The sequence below is a fragment of the Coregonus clupeaformis genome, unplaced genomic scaffold (genome assembly GCF_020615455.1).
Source record: "Coregonus clupeaformis isolate EN_2021a unplaced genomic scaffold, ASM2061545v1 scaf0747, whole genome shotgun sequence".
NCBI lineage: Eukaryota > Metazoa > Chordata > Actinopteri > Salmoniformes > Salmonidae > Coregonus > Coregonus clupeaformis.
Genome location: NW_025534202.1, coordinates 128763 through 141868, shown reverse-complemented (window position 1 = coordinate 141868; position 13106 = coordinate 128763). Strand labels below are relative to the sequence as shown.

General features: G+C 43.0%; 1 protein-coding gene across 1 annotated transcript; it reads right to left on the bottom strand.

Annotated features, from left to right (window-relative positions):
* Positions 1-5287: 5287 nt before the first annotated feature.
* Positions 5288-7654, bottom strand: LOC123485588 (zinc finger protein 2 homolog). The gene is made up of 2 exons (XM_045216600.1): positions 7616-7654; positions 5288-6744 (listed from the first exon to the last, which is right to left on the bottom strand). Exons 1-2 carry the CDS (start codon positions 7652-7654, stop codon positions 5569-5571), a joined length of 1215 nt encoding a protein of 404 aa, XP_045072535.1. The 3' UTR covers positions 5288-5568.
* Positions 7655-13106: the final 5452 nt, after the last annotated feature.

Sequence of the window (13106 nt, the reverse complement as noted above, 5' to 3'; positions counted from 1 at the left end):
ATAATGCACCATAACGTTCGATGCCAACCACTGATAAACCCCACACAAGTATTTTCAATGTTAGTGGCCATTTGAGGATCTGGTCATATAATGGATAATAATAATAAATAATATGCCATTTAGCAGACGCTTTTATCCAAAGCGACTTACAGTCATGCGTGCATACATTTTTTTTGTCAGAAAAACCCACTACCTTGGCGTTACAAGCGCCGTGCTCTACCAGCTGAGCTACAGAGGACTACATGGATAATCTGACTTTCAAATTAGTGGAGGTGAACGAGTGCACACTTTGGGAGGAAGGAGAGATAATTAAGTAATAGACACAGATTCCTATGTATGATATAGTAGTAAGTTACTTAGCTTTAGAAAAAAAAAATCCCAACAAGTTTTACCGTCATGTTTTTTTTTTGGTCCAGCCACTAAGACAGAACACAGGAATGTGGTGGATCAAAGATGATAACTAGGCGTATACATTTTTAACAGCATAGCAGGCCTATACTGTTAAAAGGAAACCAGACTTACCGGATCCATTGCAGAATCTATTGTTTCTTTAGCGTTTCTTCATCAGACAACTTGTCTTAGACCAGAAATGTGTTGGCTACAGCAGTACAGTTACTTTGTTTTAAGTGTTCACAACGGGTTTGCCGGGAATCTTACTTTCACTCTGAACGAAACATAAAAAATGGCGGACAGTTGATCTTTCTTCATATCTGAAATCAGTGGTAACCATCAACTTCAATTACAGTTAACATAAAATTAAAACATGTATCTGACATTCCTGCGCCACAATAGCATTGTCGCCGAGGATGGCTTGCTAGCTAGCTAGTGTTTGATTCATATCATCCGTTTTGTTATAATACAGCTGAGCTAATTAGATTAATGCTAATTCGCGACGCTACGTTAGCTAAATTCCGGAGCTCGTGTATGTACATAACCTCCAAGAGCCTGTGGGTTATATATGATTCCACCATGGACAACAACAACTGGCTACTAGTTCGTTTTCTGACAAATGTTCAACTCATAGCTAGTTTATCCAGTGACCACCGCATTTGGAAGGACAACTACTGACTGACATGTAGCTGGCTAGTTAGCATTCTGGCTCACACTGGCCATGCAGTAGTAAAATACACAGCTATCTCGATTTATGAGCTCATGGCAGAGATATTAGAGAAAGGATCTAGGAATCTCATTCGGCAATTAATGGGAAAAACGTATAACGCGTTCAAGTTGTTATGCTGGGTCACGCAATCCCTTCTCAGAGTAAGGGTATTTCCTCCACAGTAGATAACGTCACGATTCCAAAGCAATACGATATTACTGAGAATAAGTAAATGATCTCACATATTGGAAAATATTTGCAATGACGAAATTCTTCTTCTTCAGTGGGCTTTAATGGTGATTGGCATCCAATCTCTTGCATTACCGCCTCCAACTGGACTATAGTATAAACCCATTACACTTTAGGGACATGCAGAAATGTACCTAATTACTGTATTTCTGGACGAAAATGGGGGAAGGTTATGTTTTTTCAATTTCAGTCTGGGGAGGGTTTATTATTTTTTTGGTACAGGGAAGGGTCATGTAATTTGTAATTGATTAAATGTCAGTATTTGTCACCATTTTGGGATTTACGTATTTTAATTACCATCTAACTTCGGTGTACAACCCTGCTCCCCCTCTCTCAATTCAATTTCAATTTAAGGGCTTTATTTGCATGGGAAACATATGTTAACATTGCCAAAGCAAGTGAAATAGACAAACAAAAGTGAAATAAACTTCTTTTTTTTACAGTAAACATTCCACTCACAAATGTTCCAAAAGAATAAAGACATTTCAAATGTCATATTATGTGCAAATAGTTCAAGTACAAAAGGGAAAATAAATCAACATAAATATGGGTTGCATTTACGATGGTGTTTGTTCTTCACTGGTTGCCCTTTTCTTGTGGCAACAGGTCACACATCTTTCTGCTGTGTTGGCACACTGAGGTATTTGAACCAATCGATATGGGAGTTTATCAAAATTGGGTTTGTTTTCAAATTGTTGTGGGTCTGTGTAATCTGGTCATACATTTGGCAAGAGGTTAGGAAGTGCAGCTCAGTTTTCACCTCATTTTGTGGGCACTGTGCACATAGCCTGTCTTCTCTTGAGAACCAGGTCTGCCTACGGTGGCCTTTCTCAATAGCAAGGCTATGCTCACTGAGTCTGTACATAGTCAGAGCTTTCCTTAAATTTGGGTCCGTCACAGCAGTCTCTCTCTCTCTCTCTCTCTCGCTATCTCTTGCTCACCCTTGTGGGCCCCCAGTGTTGAGGATCAGCGAAGTGGAGGTGTTGTTTACTACCTTCACCACCTGGGGGCGGCCCGTCAGGAAGTGCAGGACCCAGTTGCACAGGGCGGATTCAGACCCAGGGCCTCGAGCTTAATGATGAGCTTGGAGGGTACTATGATGTTGAATGCGGATCTATAGTCAATGAACAGCATTCTTACATAGGTATTCCTCTTGTCCAGATGGGATAGGGCAGTGTGATGGTGATTGCATCGTCTGTGGATCTATTGGGGCGGTAAGCAAATTGAAGTGGGTCTAGGGTGTCAGGTAAGGTAGTCTCTCAAAGCACTTCATGATGACAGAAGTGAGTGCTACGGGGCGATAGTCATTTAGTTCAGTTACCTTTGCTTTCTTGGGTACGGGAACAATGGTGGACATCTTGAAGCATGTGGGGACAGCAGACTGGGATAAGGAGAGATTGAATATGTCTGTAAACACTTAGATACAGTCGCAAATATGTTATATTTTTAAAGAGAAACGGTGCTGGCAGGTGGGACTAAGTTCCTCGATCCTTGTCTCTGGCCCACACTCCATTACAGTAGGTGTGGTAATGCACCATAACGTTGGATGCCAACCGCCGATAAACCCCACAGAATATGTATTTTCATCATTAGAGTGGCCACTTGAGTATCTGGTCATACATGGATAATCTGACTTTCAAATTAGTGGTGAACAATTGCACACTTTGGGAGGAAGAAGAGATAATTAGGTAATATCACAGATTTCTAAACATGATATAGTTGTATGTTTTTTGTCCAACCATTTAAACCGAACACAGGAATGTGGAGGATCAAAGATGATGAAAATTAGGCCTAGACATTTTATACAGCACAGTAGACCTATACTGTTAAAAGGAAACCAGACTTAACGGATTCATCGTAGAAGCTATTGTTTCTTCAGTGTTTATTCCTAAAACAAGAAATGTGTAGGCTACTGTAGTTACTATGTTGTCACAGTGTTCAGATAAGGATTAGGGGGTTAGCGGGAGAGAATTCAAGTCTCAAGGATGCAACTGATGCACCCCTAGACCAGATTAATCAAACATCTATTTAAATATCAAAGCTCAATTACGTTATGACAACATAACGTCGCACATGACATGTAGGCTAATCTTACTTCAGAAAGTTATTGGATCAGATTTGACCTAATCTATAAAAGTTGAGTAAAGTCAAAAAACGTTCAACAACACCCCTTTCACTAAGGATCATGTTGTCTGCTATCGTCTACTTTTACCTGACAGCAATTTGGAACAGAGTCTATATTAGTCCAGATGTTCTCAAGGCTACTGTTGCATCTCACTACTTGCAGACATAGAAACATAAAGATAGACAACAAACACACTTTATAACTGGTGAAAAACTACACCTGATACTGAAATGAAGCAGGAAAAAGCACTTATTATAACGGATGTGTAGCACTGTAAGACACGTGTTTCTCTGTTGATTGTTTTAAACCGATTTTATTCTCAGGACCATGACTATAACATTGAGTGTTGGGACACAGGGCAACAACATATCCTGGTCTCTTCTGCATAATACAACTATACAGTGGTGGGAAAAGTACCCAATTGTCATACTTGAGTAAAAGTAAAGATTCCTTAATAGAAAATTACTCAAGTAAAAGTCACCCAGTAAAAAAATCATACTTGAGTAACAGTCTAAAAGTATTTGGTTTTCAATATACTTAAGTATCAAAAGTATTAATATTTTCAAATTCCTTATATTAAGCAAAACAGACGGCACCATTTTCTTGTTTTTAATTTATTTACGGATAGGCAGGGGCAAGCTTCAACACTCAGACATAATTTAGAAACGAAGCATGTGTTTAGTGAGTCCACCAGATCAATGGCAGTAGGGATGACCAGAGATGTTGTCTTGATAGTGTGTGAATTAGACCATTTCCATGTCCTGCTAAACATTCAAAATGTAATGAGTACTTTTGGGTGTCAGGGAAAATGTATGGAGTAAAAAGTACATAATTTTGTTTAGGAATCTAGTAAAGTAAAAGTTGTCAAAAATATGAATAGTACAGACACCCCAAAAAACTACTTAAGTAGTACTTTCAAGTATTTTTACTTAATTACTTTACACCACTTCAACTAAACATTAAAAAAAATACATATTTTAAAAAATGAATATGCAATCAGCAATGTAAAACAAAACAAGAAAACATGAAACCACATTCCAGATGTATGTTTTACAATGACATTCAAGCATTGTGCCGCATAACAAATCCCCAATAAAAAGTAGAATGGTAAGGTATAAGATATTATCAAGTGTATTTCCAGAGTGAAGAGAGAGCAGTTTGGTAGGAGACCTTACTGGCCATGAGAAAACAGAAGAGTGTGATGTCTGTGGTTGACATGACCTATAAGTACTGATGGGCAGAGCTGGCTTCCTGCCCCCATGATGCCTCTTCCTAACAACCAACACATCATTCGCTTCACAATAAAAATGTGTGTACATCTTTTTGGAGCACACTTAATATACAATAAGGAAAGTTGAAAGATATCCCAATTAATATATTTACAAATAAATGCAACAACATAATTTGACCACACTAATAGGCCTATGGCTTCTGTATTTCTGTATGTCCCATCAGCTACACTAAAACCTGGTGAAGGGATTTACAATAAATATGTGAACATCTTTTAGGACCAAACTAATTATACAAGAGGCCTATGCTCCTTATAAAAAATAATAATAATTATAGATTTTAAAAACATAATTAATGTGATAAGAAGCCGTTGTTGAGCAGATAATGGATTGGATTTATTGATCTACTGCAGGGTTCTTCAATTCCGGTCCTGGAGGGCCGAAACACTTCTGTTTTTTATTTCTACCTGGTAGTTAATTGCACTCACCTGGTGTCCCAGGTCTGAATTAGCCCCTGATTAGAAGGAGAGGATGAAAAACAGAGGTGTTTCGGCCCTCCAGGACCGGAATTGAAGAACCCTGATCTACTGAATACAAGAATACACACCTAATATTGTTGAAACATTCTACATTATAAAATGATTTAATGGATAATAGGAGTTAATGAAATAAGATACAGCTCTGAACACCCCCACCCCACCACACCACACCACACACACAGCACTCCTACTACGAGATGCCTGATACATATGGATCCAGAGCTGCATATTATGCTACACAGGTTACCATAGTAATCAGACTTAGTATACTGTTAGAGAATGGGGGATAGAAAACATCTTGTAAAGAGTAATGTATTGAAACATTATTTAGGGATCTGGAACCGGTGCCGGAGCAGAGGGAGATAAAATATGACATGTTTGTTCTTTCTGGTGTTTTTTCAGTGACCCTGAATGAGCAAAGCTCTTTCCACATAGACAGGAGTAAGGTTTCTCTCCAGTGTGTGTGAGCTGGTGTGTAGTCAGGGTAAAATCTCGAGCAAAACTCTTCCCACACTGATCACAGCTATAAGGCTTCTCTCCTGTATGTATTCGTTGGTGTGTAGTCAGGTCTCCTGATTGATTGAAGCTCTTCCCACATTGATCACAGCTATAAGGCTTCTCTCCTGTGTGTATTCGTTGGTGTGTAGTCAGGTGTCCTGAATGATTGAAGCTCTTCCCACACTGATCACAGCTATAAGGCTTCTTTCCTGTGTGTATGCGTTGGTGTGTAGTCAGGTGTCCTGACTTCCTGAAGCTCTTCCCACACTGATCACAGCTATAAGGCTTCTCTCCTGTGTGTATTCGTTGGTGTATAGTCAGGTCTCCTGATTGACTGAAGCTCTTCCCACACTGATCACAGCTATAAGGCTTCTCTCCTGTATGTATGCGTTGGTGTGTAGTCAGGTGTCTTGACTTCCTGAAGCTCTTCCCACACTGATCACAGCTATAAGGCTTCTCTCCTGTGTGTATGCGTTGGTGTGTAGTCAGGTTTTCGGATAGAGCAAAGCTCTTCCCACACTCATTACAGCTATAAGGCTTCTCTCCTGTGTGTATGTGCTGGTGTGTAGTCATTGATCCTGAATGATTGAAGCTCTTCCCACACTGATCACAGCTATAAGGCTTCTCTCCTGTGTGTATGCGTTGGTGTATAGTCAGGTATCCTGACTTCCGGAAGCTTTTCCCACACTGATCACAGCTGTAAGGCTTCTCTCCTTTGTGTATGTGTTGGTGTGTAGTCAGAGCTCCTGGTTGACTGAAGATCTTCCCACAATCAAAGCAGGGGTAAGACCTCTCCCCTGTATGAATTCTCTGAGATTTTAAGGTTTTAGATGCAGCGAAACGCTTCCCACACTGAGAGCAGCGGTACAGTTTCTCTCCAGTGTGAATCCGCTGGTAAATGATCAATTCCCTCTGTTTAGCAAAACTCTTCCCACAGTCAAAGCAGCAGTGATGAGGTTTCTTCCCTATACATCTCTGCTGGTGTTTATTGAGACTCTTCTCTGTCTTGTCAGCATCATGATGTTGTTGAGGCTCCCCAGATGATAAGCCCCTCCCACTGAGAGAGCAAAGGTTAGGGCTGTCCCCTGTGAAACAAAGATATTGAATAGCATGGACATCTGAAATCAGGCTACCTGATGGGACTTTGATAAATGCTGAAAATTGCTAATCAAAATAAACGTACTACCACAGCGACCATGTTATTTTTGAGTAGCATATTTGATTCCGAATAAGTTTGCATCTTTGAAATAGTTTTCACATTCATACTTTCAGTTTTTCCCGAACTCACTGCAAAAGGAAGCTTGCGTTGCTCGTGCTAGCACATGTGTAGATTACATATGCCTCTATGAATCTGAGTAAGGCGTTTACGTGTCCTAATAATTTGAAAGATTGCTCAGAAAACCAGGTGTTTTTAACAGCGTTACTTCGATTGTCACCTAAAGCCAATTAAGATAAGCAGAGTAAGGTGTTTACATGACTAATGCCATACTCGGCCTACTGCCATAACTACTTTAATTTCAAATTATGAGCGTGAATGTGTTGGATTCTAGCTTGAAATATACCCATTCATGTTACCATACTAGAACTTATTGATTACTTTCCATGTATAAGGAATGTTGGGGTCAATGGAGGGTGGATAGGAACTAAGTGTATGGAAAGTTACTGAGTGAGACAAGGGGGGTTGCAGAATGTTTACACTCTGTCAAAACATGTTATTGTTCATATCATGGCTCCTAAGGAGGGAGGCAAAGGGCAACAGTCTGGTTTCAGTCACTGATAAGGTAAGACAGCCGTGGATTAGGGAGGACTGAGGAATTCATCCCAAGGTCAGGTCAGATGAAGTGAGAAGAAACAGTCCTATTTCACACACATATACTTCCACGCCCACAAAGGTTCTAGCATCAGGCAGGGGCATGACTACAACAGTGAGAGGAACCAATTCAGTTCCTGCCTAGCAACAGAGATGTATTGGCTGTCTAGATGTGCAAGGAGTTGACTCCGCCTAGTAGGAGGGTATAAATATATGTGCTTGTGTAATTATGTCTTTGTAGCTGTATGACCCAGTGGGTGAATAACCTTGGTTTGAGCTTTTTCTAGTATGTCTGAGTTTTTACTCTGTTTGGGACCACCCATACACAAAAATGTATGCACGCATGACTGTAAGTCGCTTTGGATAAAAGCGTCTGCTAAATGGCATATTATATTATTATACATTTACATTTACGTCATTTAGCAGACACTCTTATCCAGAGCGACTTACAAATAGGCATATTATTGTTCAGAACCTAAGACATGTAAACATACTCATTGTAAAGCACTAGTTATTTTGTTGCTTTGACAAAGTCATTTCTGAAGAGTATTATGAATGTGATTAGTAATTCATCTACGTCTGTCCCTCATTTTCAGGTCAACCCTGTTACAAGAACTGAACTCTCGTTTTAATATGGTGTAACTATTCCTTAAAAAAATATGTTTTCAAAAGTAAAAGCAGGTGAGCTGGTTCCACTATTTTTGTTAATTTACTGCTGTTTTGTGGTGGAAAACTGAGCATGTCAACCCTTTTACCCATACATACACATGCTAGAATTTTTTTAACAATTACATTTTTGGGTGAAGATTGCATTCAATTGCCACTCCCTGTTTCACAAAACAACCTTCCATTACTCCTGTCACAAGGGGTTTTATGGCTGATTTAAAGGACTATTTTACCCATGTAATCTGGTGGTTGTGTTTTCAGTAGTCCCCTGTTACGGTCAACACTGTTACTTTATTTGGCACTTAGTATAGTAATATTTTTATTAAATGTCTTGAGATGGGAAACATATTTTTATTTTTATTTTATTTAACCTTTATTTCACCAGGTAAGCCAGTTGAGAACAAGTTCTCATTTACAACTGCGACCTGGCCAAGATAAAGCAAAGCAGTGTGATAAAAACAACAACACAGAGTTACATATGGGGTAAACAAAACAAAGTCAAAAATACAACAGAAAATATATATACAGTGTGTGCAAATGTAGCAAGTTATGGAGGTAAGGCAATAAATAGGCCATAGTGCAAAATAATTACAATTTAGTATTAACACTGGAATGATAGATGTGCAAGAGATGATGTGCAAAGAGAGATACTGGGGTGCAAAGAGCAAAATAAATAACTATATGGGGATGAGGTAGTTGGGTGGGCTAATTTCAGATGGGCTGTGTACAGGTGCAGTGATCGGTAAGCTGCTCTGACAACTGATGCTTAAAGTTAGTGAGGGAGTCTCCAGCTTCAGAGATTTTTGCAGTTCGTTCCAGTCATTGGCAGCAGAGAACTGGAAGGAATGGCGGCCAAAGGAGGTGTTGGCTTTGGGGATGACCAGTGAGATATACCTGCTGGAGCGCATACTACGGATGGGTGTTGCTATGGTGACCAATGAGCTAAGATAAGGCGGGGATTTGCCTAGCAGTGATTTATAGATGACCTGGAGCCAGTGATTTGGCGACGAATATGTAGTGAGGACCAGCCAACAAGAGCGTACAGGTCACAATGGTGGGTAGTATATGGGGCTTTGGTGACAAAACGGATGGCACTGTGATAGACTACATCCAATTTGCTGAGTAGAATGTTGAAGGATATTTTGTAAATGACATCGCCGAAGTCAAGGATCGGTAGGATAGTCCGTTTTACGAGGGCATGTTTGGCAGCATGAGTGAAGGAGGCTTTGTTGCGAAATAGGAAGCCGATTCTAGATTTAACTTTGGATTGGAGATGCTTAATGTGAGTCTGGAAGGAGAGTTTACAGTCTAACCAGACACCAAGGTATTTGTAGTTGTCCACATACATACAGTGGGGGGGGGAAATATTTAGTCAGCCACCAATTGTGCAAGTTCTCCCACTTAAAAAGATGAGAGGCCTGTAATTTTCATCATAGGTACACGTCTGTGGGTTGGATATGATTCCACTTTGGGCAACAACAACTGGCTACTAGTTCGTGGCAGAGATATTAGAGAAAGGAGGATCTAGAAATCTCATTCGGCAATGAATGGAGGAACGTATAACGCCTCACCCAGCAGACTGTCGAACAATCGCGTTCACGTTGTCATGCTGGGTCACGCGGTTGCTAAGCTAATCGTCACGCAATCCTGCTCAGTGTCAGGATGAGTCCAGAAACCTGCATATTTTCCTCCACACTAGATAATGTCACGATTACAACGCTATACGATATTACAGAGAACAAGTAAATTATCTCACATACCGGAAAAGATTTTCAATGACGAAATTCTTCTTCTTCTTCAGTGGACTTTAATGGTGGTTGGCATCCAATATCTCTCATTACCGCCTCCAACTGGACTATAGTTTAAATCCATGATTCTTCTTCGATGAGGTTTAACGGCGGTTGGCATCCAATTTGTTGCATTACCGCTACCTACTAGACTGGTGTACAACTCCCTTATATTTTAAATCCATTATACTTTAGGGACAGGCAGACATGTATGGAATTACTGTATTTCTTAGAGGAAAATGTATTCTTCTTCATTGGGATTTATCGGCGGTTGGCAGCCAACGTTATGGTGAACTACCGCCACCTACTGTACTGGAGAGTGGACCAGAGACAGGGAGAAACTAAATCCAACATGCCAGCCCCCGTTAATCTTAAAAAATATAACAAATATTTGAGACTATATCTAATGACGTTCTACTCAATATACTATTTAAAGGGAAATGGAAACACTTTAGGAAGTAAATCTAAGCAAAGAGATGTATTCAATCCACTAAACACGTGCATTTAACAAAAAAACATCTCTATATTTTTTATTTTGATAGTCGACAAGGTTTATTTGAGCTATGGTCAGCACCATGTTTAATTGCCATAGTAATGACTGATGCAAGTGCGTCACTGGAAGGAATCATCAAATTGTCTGTGAAAGCAGGTTTTCGCGCGGAGAGTGAATCGAAGACCGTGAGTTCTATATCGTGGAGCTCCGCCCCATAGGGGAGCTCTGCTCCTAATGGTTTACCCTCTGCCCTAAGGCAGCAGCAGCCTGAGACAAAATTATGCACACACCTACAGCCAATAGGAGTACAGGTGTCCCTATAAGAGGGGGTGCCTCCCCTCAATCAGCCTCCCTTTTTCTTCAGCGACTGGATGACTAGACTGAAGAGCCAAGAAGAGACGAAGCACGAAGACTCAGGAAGAAAACGCCGTTGATATTCCAGTCATCAACGTCGTCTAAATGAGCACACCGGGAGATTTTCCACCCCCAAAAGCTCTTTTCAGAGCTCAGTGCAGATGCACCTCCATGGCGGCCAGTGACCACCACGACTTATGTTTCGTGTGTTTGGGATCCCAGCATGCCAAGGAAGGCGTCTGCAGTTCCCCGAATTGCGCCTCCTGCGCCCTCCTTTCTTTAAAGGAGAGGAAGCAGCGTTGGGCGTTTTTCAGGGAGGACATCCCCCTTGAGGATGTGTTGTCGATACTAGCCTCTGCTTCAGAGGCGTCGTCCGACGGCGCAGACTCGGGGGAAGATAGGGATTTTGAGGAAGGGTCTGGCATTCCAATGGAACAGTCGGACCCCGTCCCTCATACTTTCAAGCCCCCCTTTCCTTTGGAGAGCGAGAGGGCTTGTAGTCCCTATAGCGAAGGGGATACGTGCTCTGAGAGATCAGAAGCTCTCTCTTTCGCTGCAGCCTCTCTGAGAGCGGATTTTCCGGGTCTCATTGAGAGAGCTGCTCAACGGCTGGCAATAAAGCTGCCCCCTCTTCCCTCCGCACCGGAGGTTGATATGATGGAGGGCGGTCCTTATTCCAGGCCAAGGAAGGCGGCAGAGCCAGTGGCTCCTGCCATGCCTTCTTTGGCTAGGTACGTTGGAGGCTCGTGGGAGGCACCTTTAGCGGCGCGTTCGCCTGTAAAAGCGTATCTCCCATTCACGAGAGTGGAAGGAAGGCTTCAGGGTCAGGGAATCCCCAGGTTAGAGAGCGCCATGGCGGCGTATCTCGTACCGGGTTCGAGCCCTTGGCCCTCTTCCAAGAAGGCCACGTTGCCATCCCAGAAGGACCGACTCACAGCGTCGCTGTTAGAGAAGTCTTTTGGGTTGGGAGCCCAAGCTGTAGCAGCAGCTAACAACATTGCCCTCTTGGCGGCCTCTCTGTCCCGTTTAAACACGGGTAAGACAGAGATGGCACCGGGAGGAGGTGGAGGAGGCGTCCAGAATTTCTGGCGCCATACTCCACCTTACACAGGCGTCCGCAGTCTGCGCGGGGAGATCCATGGCCACTTCGGTGGTCGGGGAACGACACCTCTGGTTGTCTTTGACCTCCATGAAAGAGGCAGACAGGACGTCTCTCTTGAACGCCCCCCTCTCTGACGACGGCCTCTTTGGGGTCGCAGTCAAAGAGGCGACGGAGCGTTTTTCGAAGTTGGAAGAGGAGAAGAAGCAGTTGGCCAAGCACCTGCCGTTGGCAGGACGACTCGGCCCCCCTCCTCCCCAAAGGCCATCTACCTCCGCCCCTCTAAGTAGACCGGGGTCTACGACGAGGCGGCGTCATCGGCGTCATCCGGCGGCCACGAGCAGCAAGGGAGCGGGCTCGGCCCTCCCAGCAGCTACAGTAGCCCCACTACAGCCGGCGAGGGAGGTGACGAGGACGCCGACCTGGCCCTCCAAGGGAGGCAAGAGGAGGCGTACGTGACGGGACGCGGGGGAGAGGATGGAGGACGCATCGATGGTGTCGAACGTGCCCACTGTTCCCCCCCACCCTTCGGTTGAAGGGACGGGTGCTGATGTAAATGCTTTTGTTGATGTGTTTAATAAAGAGTTGGCTCCACCTGACTTTGTCAAAAAAGAGCCTCTTTTCCATAATACGTCCGAGAGCGTTCAAATCTCACCCTCTCTTCCTTACCACTCTAAGAGCCGTTCAGCCCACCGAGGGTGCGTTGCTGAACAGGCACTAAGAGTAGGTATCCAGAAGACCTCAATCAGGTCGTCACATCACACTTCACGTATAAGAAGTGCTTTACATAGAAGGCAGCAGTCCCGGTCAGATTCTGACATGAGGACGCAGCCGCTATTTGGGAGTGGCGCACTAGTACAGACTAAGGTCTCCACTAGTACGAGCCAGACCCATGCTGCGTTCACGGAGGGCCCGATTACCGCGGTCACCAAGGTGCCCAGAGTATCGGCGCCCCCAGGCATTGTAACACAGCAGCTATCTGGGGACGGCGCATTATCACAGACCAAGGTCTCGGTTAATGCGATTCAGACCCATGCTACGTTCACGGAGGGCAGGATTACTAGCGTTATGGGTATAACCAAAGTATCAGCTCCCCTGACAGAACGAGCCAGTACTCACCACACTGAGCGTGAATCAACCCACCAGGGGTGCAGAGTT

What these genes read in the sequence shown, in the direction of transcription:
- LOC123485588 (XM_045216600.1), bottom strand. Translation starts at nt 7,654, where the DNA reads ATGCCCCTGCCTGATGCTAGAACCTTTGTGGGCGTGGAA. An exon ending in GAACCTTTGTGGGCGTGGAA is followed by an intron (nt 6,745 to 7,615) that starts GTATATGTGTGT and finishes GATGCTGACAAG; the next exon opens with ACAGAGAAGAGTCTCAATAA.